General features: G+C 37.9%; 2 protein-coding genes across 2 annotated transcripts in view; one reads left to right on the forward strand and one right to left on the reverse strand.

The window, feature by feature from the left end:
* The window catches only part of STK10 (serine/threonine kinase 10), a 130,387-nt gene extending 124,976 nt beyond the window's left edge, over window positions 1-5,411 (reverse strand). Inside the window, exon 1 of the mRNA XM_031953667.1 lies at window positions 5,256-5,411. Coding sequence (XP_031809527.1) covers window positions 5,256-5,411 — 156 coding nt within the window. The remainder of the gene's footprint in view (window positions 1-5,255) is intronic.
* A 2,781-nt stretch (window positions 5,412-8,192) lies between these two features.
* On the forward strand, window positions 8,193-12,313 carry EFCAB9 (EF-hand calcium binding domain 9). Its single transcript, XM_003758995.3, has 4 exons — window positions 8,193-8,357; window positions 10,144-10,292; window positions 10,669-10,845; window positions 12,130-12,313. Exons 1-4 carry the CDS (start codon window positions 8,222-8,224, stop codon window positions 12,277-12,279), a joined length of 612 nt encoding a protein of 203 aa, XP_003759043.1. The 5' UTR covers window positions 8,193-8,221; the 3' UTR covers window positions 12,280-12,313.
* The last annotated feature ends 4,522 nt before the right edge of the window (window positions 12,314-16,835 follow it).

A 16,835-nucleotide genomic window follows, 5' to 3' on the forward strand; every position in this document is an offset into this window, starting at 1 on the left:
ACTCCAGAAGACTGATGATGATAAGAGTGAAAGAATTAAGGTTCAGAAGACACACATTTTTTGATATGGTAAATATGATAATTTGTTTTACCTGACTGAATATTTGTAACACAGGCAACTGGGTGGTATACTGTACAGAGTACTAGGCCTACAGTCAGGAAGACATGGCCTGAGCCAGCTGTGAGACCCTGTGCAAGTCACTTAAACCTGTTTGCCTCAGTTTCCTCATCTATAAAATGAACTGGCAAAATACTCCAATATCTTTGCCAAGAAAACCCTAAATGGGATCACCAAGGGTCAGACATGACTGAAATGAGAGAACAGCAACAACTTTGTTATAAGGATTTTGTTCTGGGTTTGGTTTGATTTTTACTTTGGAGGAAAATGGGAGGGAGGAGCAAGATAGTCTATCCAAAAAAGAAAAAGTGTTATTGAAGCATTTTTTTTAAATGTACAAAAAAGAACAAAAGGCAGTACAATACTGAAAGTTATATGTTGAATTGATTATAAATTTTAAAATAAATGTAAAATCTGCATAAGACAATGTATACATATACAGGTTTATAATAATGTTCAATTTAGTTGATGATAGTTTTAAAATGAAAAAAAATTTTTGAAAAGAAAAGAAAGACGGTCTCAATCTTTAAAAGTGGCCCAAATACTACTCCTTATTTCTTTAGTTCCCTGGGTTAAATATTTAGTCTATTAATTTTTCAGCTTTCCCTGAACTCTCCAGCACTAGGCCAGCAGCATCAGTCTAGTCATGAGATCTGGAAGAAGACTGGATAGAAGGGTACTTCTTGGCTTCATAGCAACCAGGGGCCCCACCACCCAGTTTCCCTTGCCTACTTCCTTTGCTACCTCAGCAGATACCACCACTTCCTCTGCTACTGTGGCTACCCTATACCTCCTCCTTGGTGCAAGGTCCTAGCAGTGGGGCCCAGAGTAGAGCTGAGGGTTGGAGGTAGGGTGTGGCGAGTATAAGAAGTGCTCTAGGATTAACAGAAGTGCTTTAGGTACAGAACTTAAAAGAGTCCAGAGATAGGCAGAGATCCCAGAGTTAATTGTTAGTATTCCTTCTTTGGCCACTGCTTGACAAATGTACAACTTTCTTTTTCCTTCCTCTATGATGATTCCTTCTCCTCTTTTCCATTTCTTTCTTTCTTTCTATCTCCTTTTTTCTTTCTTCCTTCTCTTCTTCCCTATCCCTAGGGACAATTAGGAGGAATACTCCTGGCATTTCCCAATTCTATTAATGGAACTCAGCAACCTAGCCTTGATCATTGTGGTCCTTCAGATCAACATGCCATTAGCTATCACAAGGGGATATATCATAGTGCACTGAGAGTTAGTATCTGATACTAACAGTTCTGTTGTTTCTGGGATTACTGGGAAATTCCAGGGCAGTGGAAAGAGTTCTGAGTCTTAGTGTCAAGTGTCCTTGGTTTGAATCCCAGCTCTGCCATTTATTACCTTTGTGATCTTGAGACAATTTCTTAGCCTCAGTTTCCTCATCTGTAAAATGCAAGGATATGTCCACTATGTGATCCTTCCACCTTGGTATTTATGATTTCATTTTACTGTAAAAGGAGATATGACAGTGATTTCAAAGAAATAATCTTTAATGGGTGCACGCAGCCACCCAGGAGCCAGCTCCCAGCACAGGGTATGCCTGGTCAAGTAGTATAAACAATTACAGAGACAGCACAGAGAGAATTCTTGTATCTTCCCTTCTAGGACCATGGGGCCTATGAATTGAAAGAGTTTCCAAGTTTTATTCTCAATCCAGGGCTTATGGGACATCTGGAAATTCAAGATATTCTAGAGGTGGGGAAAGGGCAGGAGAGGAAAGGTAGATATTTAACTCTCTTCAAATAAACTTAGCTTTAGTTAAAGCTATTTTCCTGGTATAGACTAGGCTCTGGAGCAAAGAACTCAGTCTTACAAGTGGAAAAGTCAATTCTTTTGACCCTACTGAAATTCAAAAGGCTCAATTTAGTCAACATAATCTCCCAGAAAGCTCAAATAATCTTAATTTTTTAAATTGTCAGGAGCTTACTTAAATGGTGTGGCCTTCTGTTTGAAAAAAAAAATATTTTGTTTAAAGGAAATAAGGTTACTGCCTTTGTACAGATCCTTTTTCCGGAGGGGGAGGGGGATGGGGGAAATAGCACATGAAAGTGAGAAGCCTCTAGTACTCAGACATAAAAGGAAGTAGAAAAATATGCTTTAAAAATATTAGGCAGAAGAGAAGAATAAAGGAAAAGGCTTCCTCTTTATTAGACCAAAAAGAAAAACTCTCATCCCAGATAACCCTGGAAAGGCACAGGCTTATAAAACTTAAAAAAAAAAAAATCAACTTTTTATTTTTACTGAGAGGTCAACCACAATTTGAGTTCTGGTTCTGCCATTATCCCACTTAAGTAAAGAAAAATTCCTATTTAAGGATCACTCTAAAATGTTAGTCTAGCTTTGATCTACAGGGTGCTTAAGGAAGTGGCAAAAGCCACTAGAAGTTATCTTTAAGAGCTCCTTGGAGGAGTTATGAATTGGCCCAAACTGAAAAAAAAGTTTTAAAAAAGGCATAATACTCAGCTGATAATATAGGCAACATGGTTTATTGGGGGCAGGAAGGGAGATTGAGATTTTTTTAAAACACTGAATTTGGAACTAGAGGAGTTGGGTAAAAAGTCAAGGGTGTATACTTACATAACCTATGGGGCCCTCACAACCTCTCTGAGTCTCATTTTCCTTATGTGTCATAATGGAGTTGAACTGCATTCCCTTTTGTTTCAAAATCTATGCCATGCCAAGAAAACACAGATATGGATTTTTTCAAATATTTATTATAACCATATCGAACACCATAAAGGACTGGCTAAAAATACTTCATCCCTTTGAGGGGATAGGCTGTTGTTTGTTGTTGGTTTTTAAAAGGAGTTGACATTTTATACTAAAGCAAAGTGAAGAAATAGAATCAACAATTAGATGCTAGAGGAAAGCAGGATTCAGTTCTATTTAAAAGACAATTTTCCCAAGGGATTCACTTATCCAACAATGTACTGGGATGCTTTCTAAGAGAGTAAACTCCCAATCACTGGAAGTGTGCAAATACATACTAGAAGACATTTATAGAGAATGGTATAGAAGAGATTCCTATGCCAAGTAGGAAGGTTGAACTAGATAACCTCTGAAGTCCTTTCTAACTCTAAGATTTTAGGATTGCCTAGAAACAAAGAACACAAGCATCAATCAAAGCAGGACTGACTTAATCAAGCATAACATAAAATGAAGTCATCTCTAAATGTCAGATACATGCAGGGTCAATCTTACATTTAGGGGAAGTAACCACCTGAAAAGTATTAAAAAAAAAAAAAAAAAAAAAAAAAAAAAACTAGGCAGCAATCACTGTCATCTACCAGCTAGAGGAGTCACATGTGATGCTAGAATTTTAAAAATGAGCAAGCTATCTGGGAGGAGATAGTCTGACCATGTGATTCCACTAATCAAAAAATTCCATGTGTCCCAGTTGCTTCTAGAATCAAGCACAGATTTCTCTGGTATTAAAGGTCCTTTACTGGCTCCAATCTACCTTGCCAGCCATATTACTCCTCTTCATATGCACTATGGTCAAGCCAAATTGTTCTTATTCTTTCTCACTTACACATTCCATAGCCTGTCTTCATGTCTTTCATAGGCTGACGACCATGCCTGGGAAAATGTCCTTTCTCAGTTCATAGAATTCCCAATTTCTTTCAAAGCTCTGCTGAAATGTCTCCTTCTACATGAAGTCTCCTGAACCTCAAAACTCCAGTGTTTCCCTTGTGAGAATATGTTAACTAGTAAGAAAATAGTTAACTATTTCCTTACACACTTCTATATATACATCCCTGGTAGAATGTAATCCTCCAATAGAATGTAAGCTCTTTGAGGGCAAGGACTGTTACATTCTTGGCTTTGTGTCCTTAGCTCCATTAAGGGTGCTTGACAGGCAGTAGGCAATTGACCAACCTAGAAATTAATACAAAACAGGGGAATCCCTGAGCAAGGAGAAAGCAGCAACTAAAGCCAATTGAAGACCACCTACATTAGCAAGCACAGGGGATCTTAAGCAGCTAATTTCTTCTATGCCTCATCATTTTTCTTTTCATCTCCAACTCCTTGGAAGTGAGAAAGGGGAGTGTACCCAAGTCTACTCTGCAGAGTCCACTTTACAGAGATTGTAAATGGATTCCAAGTACCAATTTGTCATTCTGATCAACAACCCAAATCTAATTATTTCATTTCTTTGATTCAGGAGGAGGTAGCTATCCTCTAGGGAAAGTCCAGGCTTTGCTGTGGCAAGACCACTCAGTACTCCTACATTCTCTTAGAAAAATAGATAAGCAATTACAAGTAGTTGAAATTTCAACTGACTGTGATTTTAGTTAGTCACTGGGTAAAAAAATTAGGGTAAGTTTATTGTTCTCAACTGTAAAATGAAGAATTCAACCAAAATGAACCAAGAGAAGTAGATTCAAGAGTCATTAGATCAAAGAGTCTATTTTATTCTATTCAGTAAATCGAAGAGTAAGAAAAGTCTAAGGGATTATGATTAGGACAAGGCCAGGCCATCATCTGGGATCAACTTACTCGCTCAACCTAGAATCCATATATAATAGAAGCCATATTATATGGACGCAAACAATCTTCTGGGTCACAATAGTAGCTCCTAGACAGCAGGTCCCCCGGGTCAGCTTTAAGGGTTCAAACTTCCTGTATCCTGTTTCCTTTCACCTTGATTTTAGACCTAACACTTGGAGCTCATTTCTTTCATCCTCCACCCTCTTTCTACTGAGATCCAAGAAACAGTAGGGGCAGTGGGATTGGATGGGATGGGATTCGCTCCCAGAATAACAGTCCAGAGTGTACTCGTTGCTTCAAGCCTCTTCTTCCGAGTCTTCTCCCATCTCCGTTACACTTTACCACAAGGTAGCTGGAGCAGAAAAGGATCAGAGGCTAAAACTGACCTTCCCAAGGCCAAAAGACTATTCTCTGGAATTGCCCTTATCTGCCTTAGTATCGCCTCGCTTCTCCACGTAAACTCTACCTGTCGGAATTGTGTCCAGACTTGGCGATAATCCCCGCACCCTGGCCCCGGCTGTTAAAACAGTGCGCATCTGCCGCCCTTGAACGGGGATTTCCAGTACCTCATAACGACTCCCGGTGGTCTCCAGAAACTGCCCAACACATTTTTCCCACCCTCCCACACCCACCTTGTAAACTTTACCGAAGGCTCCATCGCCCAACTCCCCGACGATCTCCCACACTTCGTTTGGGTCTAGATCCCGACGGACGTGCTCATATTCTCGAGACTTTCTCTTCTCGAAGGTGGAAAGCCTTAATATACGGCGGAAGTTGGCAAAAGCCATGGCTCCGTAGGGAACAAGTTGACTGGGGGCGTGCGATGCCGAGGGTGCCTAGGCGCCACTAGGGGCTAAGAGAGGTGGCTCGGGCCCCCAGCTCCGCAGGGCGGTGCCAACCTCTGCACCCCGGCGGCGAGCGCACGAAGACTGAAGAAGTGATACGCCCAAAAATCCTTAGGAGACCACCCTCGTTTTGCACCTTATGCCTCTCGGGAACGAGCCCCTTTACCACTCCTTCAGGGTTCGCAAACCCAGTCAAGCGCGCTGCAGGAGAGGACAAGGGCTGGGATCAGGACTCTGGGCACCCGGAACAGAGCAGGCTATGGAAGCAGCCTTATCTCCGGCAAGTGATCTCCAAGCCGTGGCAATTTCGTCTCCGAATCCAAAGGCGCCAGTGCGGCACGCGCCCCTTCTCCCAGATACACACCGGCATCAACCCCGGCACAGCTCCAAAAGCTAAGCTCCGGAGGGGGTAGTTCGAAGATTCCGAACTGGAGTCTGGAGCCCGCGACTCCACCTGCAGGGAGGCCAGCTGCACCACGCCAGCTTCCCATTGGCTGCAGGAGCCAACGAGTCCGCCTCTTTGCCGCAGGGCCCTCTGGACGCTGTAGTTGGCTGACGCCCTCTTTTAAAGAGGCTAGTTTGGAGTTTGAGACAATTTAAGAGTGCCCAGAGCATCGATTTAAAGCCGGAGTGGTGCTTGGTCCCTGTGAAGTCCAACTCCTTTATTCATTTTACTGATGAGAAAACTAAAACCCCGAGAAGTTAAGAAACTTATTAAGAACCACACAGCTAGGAATAGCTGGAAATTATAATCTTTTTCTTTTCATTATTTTGAAAAATAAATCCTTGCAACAGATCAACTATGGACTAGATCGTCTTTGGACCAAATCTCGCCACCCCTTTGTATTTCCAAAAGGAATAAAATGAACTGTTTTAATAGAATGGTAAAATGAAATTCTTGATGATGTTAGGGGAAGCTTAAAAAGGGGCCCTTAGAGGAAAATGAAAATGGTTCAATGGTCCTCCCTTTCCCAAACTCTCTAGAAGGCTAGAAATCATTCATTAGTCCAATACTCTTCATTTTAAAACTAAGGAAACCGAAACAGTCACATATCTAGGAAGTGATGAAACCTGGACTTAAACCCAAGTACCTGAACTCGAAGTGCATTTTTTAAAATTAAAACACTTATTAAGCGTTTATTAAGACCAAATTGTAAAAATACAAATGTATACGAAAACAAGATTGTCCCATTTTGTTCTGACTCATAATTTCATCTGTACAGCTCTCAGGCAAGAAATTCATATCAATGCAGAATGCAATTTCTGCAATTTATAACTGCTTGAAGCAGAGCTTAAGCAACTTGTCTAGTTTCACAGCCCACATGTCAGAGGCACTTGAATATTTCTTTCTAATACTGAGACCAGATCTCCATTATATTATCTGCAATTTCCTGGTCACAAAAGCAGGTACATACAGTTGTCAGTTCCTTTGTCCTCTTTCTTTTTACCATTTATCCACTCTGAAATTGGTTCTCATTCTTTCATTCTCTCCTTTTGTTATTTTTGTTACATAGAGCTTCACTCTATGATAGTGAATGAGTCACTTGTGGCCCCTTCTACTAACCAACTACTCACTTAGGACTTCATTCCGAAATTAACTGGAGCTAAGGTAATCTGGGTCAGTTTTACAAAGCCAAGTTATACTTTAGAACCTTGAATGGCTACAATGTTCCAAGCCACAGACCACTAAAATATGATACACAAAAATGGCTAAGAATTTGGTGCAGAACTATCCTTTCCTGTTGTCATAATAACAGCAATTGCAAAGCAGCAACAAGAGAATTAACTATTCCCTTCCTTATCCTCAATTCCAAGTCTGTACCTTTTTTTTTACAACTTCTTGAAATCCAATCTAAAATTATCTAAGATTAACTGAGAATCCTTTTTCATGCTGGCTAGTATTTTTTAAATGTGGGGTATTTTGAAAGGTTTGTTAGATTCTTATGTGAGATTTTTAAATAGATCCCATTATCTTTATATAGTAGTACAGCAGTAAGAATCAACTATCACCTACTCTAAGCATGATTCTTGGTAATTTACATTCAGTAAGTAGGCCAATATCGGTCTTGATGACTTCATCCTCTCTTACCCCATTCTCCTTCCTGATATGTCGGCAGCAACATTTTTCTAAAACACCAGTTTGGTTTGGTTTGGTTTTGCTTACTAAAGGATCATCTTCCCAAAATACCTGGTTTGAGTTTTTTGTTTGTTTTTGTCTATTTTTCTTTGTAGAAAAGTCATTAGTTTTTCCTTAAGATAAATAAATGAAATTAAATAAAAATACAAAATAACTCTTTAGCTTGGAATTCAAGACCCTTCCTAATTTTTCCAGTCTTACCTTGGATTGTTATCCTTACATATAGCCCAGCCCAATAGTTTGCTTACTATGCCCTTCATATTCTTTGTGACTTCTCACCTTAAATTTTCTGCACTAACTACCACAACCCAAAATAATCAGTCCCTCCATTGGACTACTGTATCTTCTATTTCATTCTTTTTGACACATTATGTAGAAAGCTACATATTGATACCATTCAAATCTATACATTTGTTACTTTGCACATATTTTTATCTGTGAGTATTAGGGATTTGTACATAATTGAGGAATTGTTTCATCTGACATTTCAACTAAGGCAACTCTTTAGTAATGATAAGAACTCTGAAACTCAAGTCATTATTATAGTTCAAAGGCAGAATCCTCTATTCTATGTTGCCTAAGTGACCAGTTACAAACAGAATCAAATAGTGACACGATGAAAGTGAAACAAGGATCATTTCTATGGTATCTCTACTTAGATAAAATATATTGTTTACTATCTGTGAGAAACGTCAAGGCAGTGTCAGAATATTTCCATGTTCTGGATGTGCACAAAAAGCACTCTCTGAATGGTAAGTACCTTCAACTTCAGTAAGTCATTCAGATACATTGACTTGCTTCAGAGGCCTTAGGAGAGATATTAAAATTAAGTTACCTGCTTTTATGGAGCTCATAATCTACCAGTCCAAATAGAAGAGAGATTCTCTGAAAACAGTGTGATCCTCCAGATATTTTTTGCAGATGACCTTTTTTTTTAACTTCCTCAAGTCATCACTCAAAAGTTTGACCTAACTATTTAGACATGAAAAAAACAAGTGGACGAAGATAATCTATTGGTCCAATGATAATACAATTAGTCTGCCCACAGAGATCATCTATCTATATAACTACCTTAGAAAAACACTGCAGATAATCAGATGTGGTGGCATATGCCTTAGCTCCTAGGGGAAGCTGAAGCTATAAGAAGGCTAAAGTAGATTATTTGTTCATATTAAGTAGTACACTAATATGGTGAGCCCCGAGAGAGAGAGAGAGAGAGACTATTACTAGGCTGCCTAAAGAGTGAACTGGCCCGGGTCAGAGCAAGTCAAAACTCTAGAGCAGATCAGCAGTGGGACTGCACTTCTAGCACAGATGAGATAAAGACTCAGGCTAGAGAGAAAAGGAAAGGAAACATAAGAGAAAAAAAAAGAGGAAAAAAGGGAAGGAAATGGGGGAGAGAAAAAGAAGGAAAGAAAAAAGACAAAGGGAAAGGAAAGGAAAAGGAGAAAGGAGGGAAAGAAAGAAGGAAAAAAGGAAGGGAAAGAAAAGAGGAAGGGGGAAAGGAAGGGAAAGGACAAGGGCTATAAACAAACATGGGGGAAGGAAGGGAAAGAAGGAAGAAAAAGAGAGAAGGTGAGAGGGAGAGAAAGAAGGGACTATAAACAATGGATTGTACACAATCAAAAATCTAGACATAGAACTGAACAGAAGGCAAAAAGCAGGATGGACTGCATTTGAAAAACTGCAGTTCTATCTTAAGCTATCCTTTAAACAAAGGTCTGTCTTCCCCCCTTCCCCCAAGGCCTTTTAAAAATTAATATTCTCCCAGAAATGCTCTTTGACAAAGTATGAAATATAACAATTTCCAAGAATTAAAGCCACAGAGTGCACAAAGGGCAATGTAAGGAGAGAAGATATAAAATGGGATGCAGCATATGACCAACAAATATGTGATTGAAAAAGGACCAATCAATGGATAGCTCATGTGCTCCACTAGTACATCCCATAATGTCAAGAAATCTAGAGGAAAACCTCTTAACAAGTTGGAACTAGGATGTGAATCCTCAGGTTCCAAATTCAAATATGGTAATTCTCCCACTATGTTGCCACTTCCCTGACAACACACTCTTTCTGGCCCAACTTTAGTTGTCAGTATCCTTGACTATATATATCAATGCTTCAATGCTGGACCACCATGAATCCTTCCAAGCTATAATCATAAGACTTCAGAGCAATCAAAAGATTTCAACAAGCCATGACTTAAAGTAACTCCAGTTTTCTGAGCTTCAGCTTCCTCATTTGTAAAATAAAGTGAAAGGACTAAGGTCAACTATAAATACTATGATAGGGAAAGTCAGGCTTTCTGAATCTCAATTTTACTCATCTATAAGATAAGGGAAAAGAATAAGATACGCTTTCCTAATTTCAAAGGAAAATGAGCCCTTGCAAAGAATCCCAAGTATATCAGAAATTCAGTGAAGAATTACTGGCATGTTAATGGCCTTATTGGAACACTGTGTCATTTTATTGTTTTTATGAATTACAGTATAGCATATGGATAAGCACTAGAGAAATATGTATCCTTTTCTTCTTCAGATGTGGTCTTCTATCACTTTCTTCATCATGTGACTGACTTGACCAAGAACCAAATTATGATAGTGTTTGACATGCTGGATTGGGATGCCACAGGAGAGATCGGCTTTGATGAATTCTACATGCTCATTTGTGTCTTACTGTCACACGAGGTAGATAAAAATGATTTTGATTATAGATATTAAAGCATATACTGCAATTTACCACATCTATCCCTATTCTGCTAAAGTATCACTAAATCTAAGCTCCAAAAAAATTTATCTTCCATTGATCATGCTTTTCAAAAAAAAAAAAAAAAGATTAAAGACTTTTTGTCTCTAGATAATTCTTAAAAATGTTTTGGAACAGATTTGGATCCCCTTGCAAAATGAAAAAAAGACTAAAACTACTCCTTCAAAAGGCTTCTTACTCTCTGCCCTCTTGGGAACAACAGACTAGTGAAAATACAAAGTTCTTGAATTAATGTCTAAAAGACACTCACTAACCTATGCATCTACTTCAAGTTTATATTTATCTTTCTTTAAACAGAATCACTTGGAAGAGCGATTTATTTATCGACATTCCCGGCCTGTATTTGAGCTGCTTGACAGAGATGGGGAACTCAAAGTTAGGTTAAGGCAATTCGAAGCTTTCCAATTCCTCTTCAATTTCAGGAAGCAGGAAATGAAACAGATCTTCAAGAACTTTGATGTTACAGATGATGAAGTGAGTTCACAAATTCCAGAAAGGTGGAGTGGAATGCAATACTCTCTCCTCCTAAAGGAATTCCTCAAATAGCTCCCAACAATTCAAGCTGCAATTTGGTATACTCAAGAATAGAAAAGATATCTAACAAGTGTTTAGTGCTATGGAGGATCTAAAAAATTGATTGAATAGCTCATTCCCTAATTCATAACCTAATGATAGAGAGATTAGCATACTAAGTCATGGGCAAGTCACTTAAACTACTTGCAAAATGAGGTTAGAGTAGATGACCTCTAAAGTCCCTTTCATCTCTACAACTGTGATCCCAAGAATTAGTACCTATGGTTTAGCATTTGTTCTCTTAACTATATGTATAAAAGAACTCAAAAAATATAAGGCATTGGCATTCTCTGGATCAGTCAAAAGATAGGAAAAGTCTTACCAAAAAAAAAAAAAAATTAAGCTGAGCTTTAGGCAGGTAGGAAAGATGACACTAAAATGAGAAAAGATTAAAGATATAAGGAAGGAATGTGTTCAGGAATTAATTTGATCAGGCTATATAAGAATTAGATGATAATATTGGACAGATGGGGCCATGTAGAGGGTATTGAATGCTACATAGAAACTAAGACTTGAAAATCCCAGGTGTGGATTTGATAAAGAAGCCCTCTTCCCATGGTACCATCTCCCCTTCTATCTCTCCTGCTAGAAAGTAAAGAAGGAATAAGCAATGCCTATGATGTACTAGAAACTATGCTAAGTGCATTATAAATAGCTCATTTGATCCTCACAACAACTCTGGGAGGAAGGTGCAATCATTATCCAATTTGCAAATGGGGAAACTGAGGCAAATAGATTAAATGACTTGACCAGATTCACAAGTAAAAAGTATTCTAGGTCACATTTGAACTCAGGTTTTCTGATTCCAGTCCCAGTTCTCTATTTACACTGCCATCTAGCTTCCAAACTCCCTATACCTCTAAGTGGCAGAGGAAAAACCTCTGTGGCAGTGGTCAGGGTAAATAGAGTGCCCTCTGGGGCTCTGTATAGCACTTATAGGAGCTGTGAATATTGGAGCACCCTTTATAATCTAGAGTTCACTTAAAGAGGTAAAAAGTAGGGTTCTTCCTTCCTCTGATGTTAATGTCACATGTCGAGGTTTCCGAGTACCTACTTTAGGTTCTGTTTGAGGAATTGCAGTTTGTTTTTGTTTTTTAAAATAAGAAATAACTATCACCCCTTGCCTTCTTAAAGGATAATATTTAATTTTCCAAATTGTTGTCTTTTGTTTTTCTCAAACACAAGCGTCTTAATTACAAAGAGTTCAAGTTGTTTACTATCTTCTGCCTTGACAAACATCAGGAGAAGGAGAAATTGGAGAGAAGTAAACATCTGATCATGAAGCAGAAAACTATCTTTGAAAAGTGGAGAGAGGAACACAGAGCCAAGAAATGAATATTTTTATTATTAAAAATAGATTTGAATATACAAAGTTGAAAACTTAGAATTTACTTCTTCCATGGGAAATTACAAGAAGGGTGAAATCAAACTTTCATGCAAGTAATCAATAGGCATGTTCACAAAATTTGGAGGTGTGACACCAAAGGAATGCAACTCACAGGAGCCACTCAAGATAGTACAGTACTGTTTAGAATTATCACCAATTTCTCCAACTAGACATGTCCTAATCAGACACCATCCTTACTGGAAGGCTGAAGATTGACAAGGACAAAATGTTCCTGGTTTATCACAGGTCATGGGATTATACCTTAATTATAAAGATCTGAAGTTTACATTCTTCTCAGGATCACATTGCTCTTTGGGAAAAAAAATCAGATGCATACAAAAGAAATCCCTTTACTTTTCAGGCCCTATTCATTCATTTGTACTCAGCTCCTGTTTTTTAAATGGTTGTATAGACACAGCTAAGCTACCTGTGCCAGGACATGGACCTAAGGTTCATGATTAATCATTTTTTAAATCTATTTTTTTCCATTTCATGAAAAAAAAAAAAAAAACACAAAATGAAAGCCTTTTTCTTTGGTACTGGAAGGCATCATAAATTTTATTTGTTTACATATGCCCACCCTGCCCAATCTTGAAGAAAGCTGTAATCACTGGCCAGTCCTATTCTTTTATTATGAACAATTTCAAGTTTTTAAAAAAAAGTTTCGGAAACTTAAAGGATTTTCATTATGGGTTAGGAATGAGGAAGAATTAATTTTCCTTCTCTAGCACCTATTTTAATATAGCACCCTTTCATCATGATTTCTAATCACCAGTATGGCATTTTTCATCGATATGAACTGATGTTCCATTGACTTCTTTTGCTTCTGTACCAATATTTACTGTTACCTTCAAAATGAATTTGGGGAACAAGGTTTAGAGAAATTTACTCCCAGATCCCCTTCATTCCATTCCTTTAGAGTTTTGTTATAATGGCTGATCACCTGGACTCCCATAATGCCTAATCACTAAAGGAATGCATTGTGTACTTTACTTTACTATATATGTAGATACCTCTGTGTTAAACATGTAAATCTCAATTTTGAATTTTTCCTTTTGGTAACACAGATTTTCATGAAATAGAGAGTTAATCTTTCACTAATAACAATCTCCTACTTCATTCAATAAAACATGGAAACAAATCATTCATTCTCTTAAAATTAATCACTAATCATGGGATTTAGCATTTAGCCAAGTGAGTAGATCAAATAAAGTTCAGATATCCAAATGGAGTCACAAAGAGGCAAACATAACTGAACAATAAAATACATGTGTGTATTGTGAATATATGCATGTATGTATGTATATACACACATATAAATAGCCAGACATTTCTAACTGTGGCAAACTATAAAAACGCATCTCTCACCATGAATACGTAAAAGCATAATCTTTTTAGTTCAAATTAAGTTTGAGAAACTGTATTTGAGAAGGTTGTCAAAAAGAAAACCCTTACCAGGTAGTTACTTACCAGTTACCAGTAAGACTGGTTTTCTGAAGAGACACTGTCCCTGTAAGCTGTTACAGCTGACTCTCTTGTAGTCTTCAGAAGGCTCTTAACCTTTAGAATAAAACTATTAGATCTGGAACGGGTCTTGGAGATTAACTAGGTTAACCCTCTTTATTTTATAGAGAAGGCAACTGGGTCTAGAGAAGTTTAGTTTACTAAATGTTTGTTGAATTAAATCATGTGCCCAAGATGACTCAGCCAAGTAAAAAGCATCAGAACTTCTAATATTGTATTCTTCCTTGGTTGAACCACAGTTGGAGTACTGTATTCACTACTGGATACATTTTAGGAAGGACATTCACAAGGTAAAACATAGTCATAAGTAGCAATTCTGGTGTCTTTGTCAAGCCACAGTAAACATAATTTCACATCAGTGATAAGTGAGGAGACTATAACAGAATTAAGATGAGAAGGGAAACCTCAGAACATCACCAGGTCACTGCAGGTAAAAAACAAACAAAATCAACTTAAGGAGGAATAAGGTTGGACCAATCCAGAAAAGGATTCCTTAGTATAGAGGGGAATCTCACCACCTGTAAATTTCTTGGGTTAATTCAGTATTCTTAAAAAAGTTTCTATGTGACTCAAAAAAAAAAAAACCAAAAACTTATCAGAATGTTGCAACATATTACAAATGTAACAAATTTTAAAATTGTACAATTTTATAAAACCATTGTTACAATATCTATTGCCATACTATTTGCACCTTCAGGTGTCCTACAGCAAAATCTCAATTCCTCCCCACTTACTCAAGGTCTAACCAAAAGTATATCCAGCTGAGACAGGCATATTGAGGGAATTTGAGATTATGCCTTATAAGGATTAAAGGAACTAGGAATATTTAGCCTAAAAAAGTCTACAGGGGACAATATGACAAGTTTTCAAGAGTCTGAAGAGCTCTGAAGAGCTATTATGTGGAAAAAAGATTAGATGTATCCTGCTTGCCAGAGCAATGTGAACAAGTTAAAGAAAGGTCAATTCAAGATCAATGTAAGGAAAAACTTCCTAACAATCAGTGCTATCCAAAAGTGGAATTATGCTGCTTCAGGAATTAATGGGTTCCCTCTTACTAGAGGTATTTGGAAGCTCTTCACTTGTTGGGAAGGGGAGGGCATAGCTATTCAAAGATGCACTGAACTGAATGGCTTCTCAGGTCCCTTTTTACTCTGGGTTGTCTTTTAAATCCAGATTTTCTAACTTCCAAATCTAATTCACCTTCCATTGTGCCTTGCAGGGGGGGAAGTATAAGCTTCAGCTCTAGCTACAAACAGGAGTTCATTACCAGGCCTTCCCAGGCAATTTAGTTTTTCCCCCCCTAATTCTACTTGAGGATTCAATAGGCAAAGCCAATGTTACAAGTTATCTACTTCTGGAGGGTGGTACACAATAAGAATGAGAAGGAATATGCAACAGCTGCCAAGGATAATGCAACTTCAAGTAAATAATCTTATGAATAATTAAGATTTTCCAAAGCCGTTAAGGATTGCTGCCTTCAGCTGCTACAGCAAGTAACATCTCAGGAACTAGAGTATAAAGTCTATGAGAATAGCCACAGTAAGATTACAAAACCAAACTGAATCTCATCAGGAGCTAGATCCAAGTGAGTGCTTTATATGTATGAAGAGGACCAGGTGGTTAGCTGCTTTGTATTCCTTTTAAATATCCTTTACTCCTCTACAAAGTAACAAAGATCTCTTTAGACCTAAAGAATGCAAGTTATGTTCTCAGAGGAAATAGGACTAGGCTAAGGGTAGCAGAATTTATTGCTGAAAGAGACACTGGTGACCATCTTGTCCAACCATCTCACATTCCAGAGGCAAAAGATGATGAAGATTAGATGATTAAACCAGGGTGACATAGAGTGGTGATAACCCAGAGTTACTGACTCCAAAACTAGGGTTTTTCACGGACACTTTTGCAGGCATATTAAAAAGAAAAAAAGAGCAGCCAGAATTTTGATCTGCCTACAAAGTTTTTTTAACCCTTTTTAATATGTCATACTTAGTGATTAGTGATTAGTGATTATACTTTTGAGGGTGGTATCATTTAGCAGAGCTTAGAATTCCCTTGGTTTTTTAGTTAAAATAATTACTATTTGGAAGAGCGTCTACAGAAATTCTTCAGAGAACATTAAGTGCATGGACTGAAGGAAGGCCAGGTATACTAGATGAATAATACCTCAATGCTTTATCAGGCAAGCCAAGAATACTTTCAACAATCAAGAAATGAGAAAAATCATGACTATCTCCCTTCCTGTAGCAGTGGAAGGGCAAAATGTCCCAGAGACACAATTGATTACATTTTTCAAATCTTTAAGTTAAATGGGTCAGACTAGTGACATTAAATATTCAACGATTCTGTGGGCCTCACAAAAATGTTATGGAAATTTTGTCCTACAGCATCCTGTGGCTTCTAATATTGGACATTTAAATCATATGGATATAAGAGAAGACTTTGGCAGATTTTTGAGAACAGATTCTCTTGTCACTTTCAATTAATGAAGCCATGGTGCGTAGCGCTAAGGTCCACATAAGAAGCCACACAACTGACAGTCAGTATCTGGACCTACATCCTCCTGTCTCCAAATCTAATCTCTTTCCAGTAAAGCCTGCTAAAATAGGAGCTTTTCCAACTGAAAAAGACTCTGGACATTTAGATACAAGACTGACCTAAACTAGATTATCTCTATAGATCTGGGGACTACAGTATCTGTAGTGATCAGCATCAGGTCTATCTGGCTCAAGTAACAAGTGTGATGTTTTCCAGTCTTTTTTTCCCATGTCATTCATAAGTTTTTCCATATGAGAAAATCATTCCAAAGTGAAGTTTAGTCTTTGCAATAAGAATTAAAAATCTAATGAAACACTTTTTAATGTCAAAAAGTTCTTAGTCATAGTGGAACAAGAAAGCATGATTACTACTTTTTATACTGCTCTTTTTTTACTATTGCCTCCCATAGTACTGTTTGTGTTTGGGGGGCTGAAAGAGGTGAGGG

The sequence above is a fragment of the Sarcophilus harrisii genome, chromosome 2 (genome assembly GCF_902635505.1).
Source record: "Sarcophilus harrisii chromosome 2, mSarHar1.11, whole genome shotgun sequence".
NCBI classification, from domain to species: Eukaryota; Metazoa; Chordata; class Mammalia; order Dasyuromorphia; family Dasyuridae; genus Sarcophilus; species Sarcophilus harrisii.

What these genes read in the sequence shown, in the direction of transcription:
- EFCAB9 (XM_003758995.3), top strand. Translation starts at nt 8,222, where the DNA reads ATGAAAGTGAAACAAGGATCATTTCTATGGTATCTCTACTTAGATAAA. An exon ending in CAAAAAGCACTCTCTGAATG is followed by an intron (nt 8,358 to 10,143) that starts GTAAGTACCTTC and finishes TTTCTTCTTCAG; the next exon opens with ATGTGGTCTTCTATCACTTT. An exon ending in GTGTCTTACTGTCACACGAG is followed by an intron (nt 10,293 to 10,668) that starts GTAGATAAAAAT and finishes TTCTTTAAACAG; the next exon opens with AATCACTTGGAAGAGCGATT.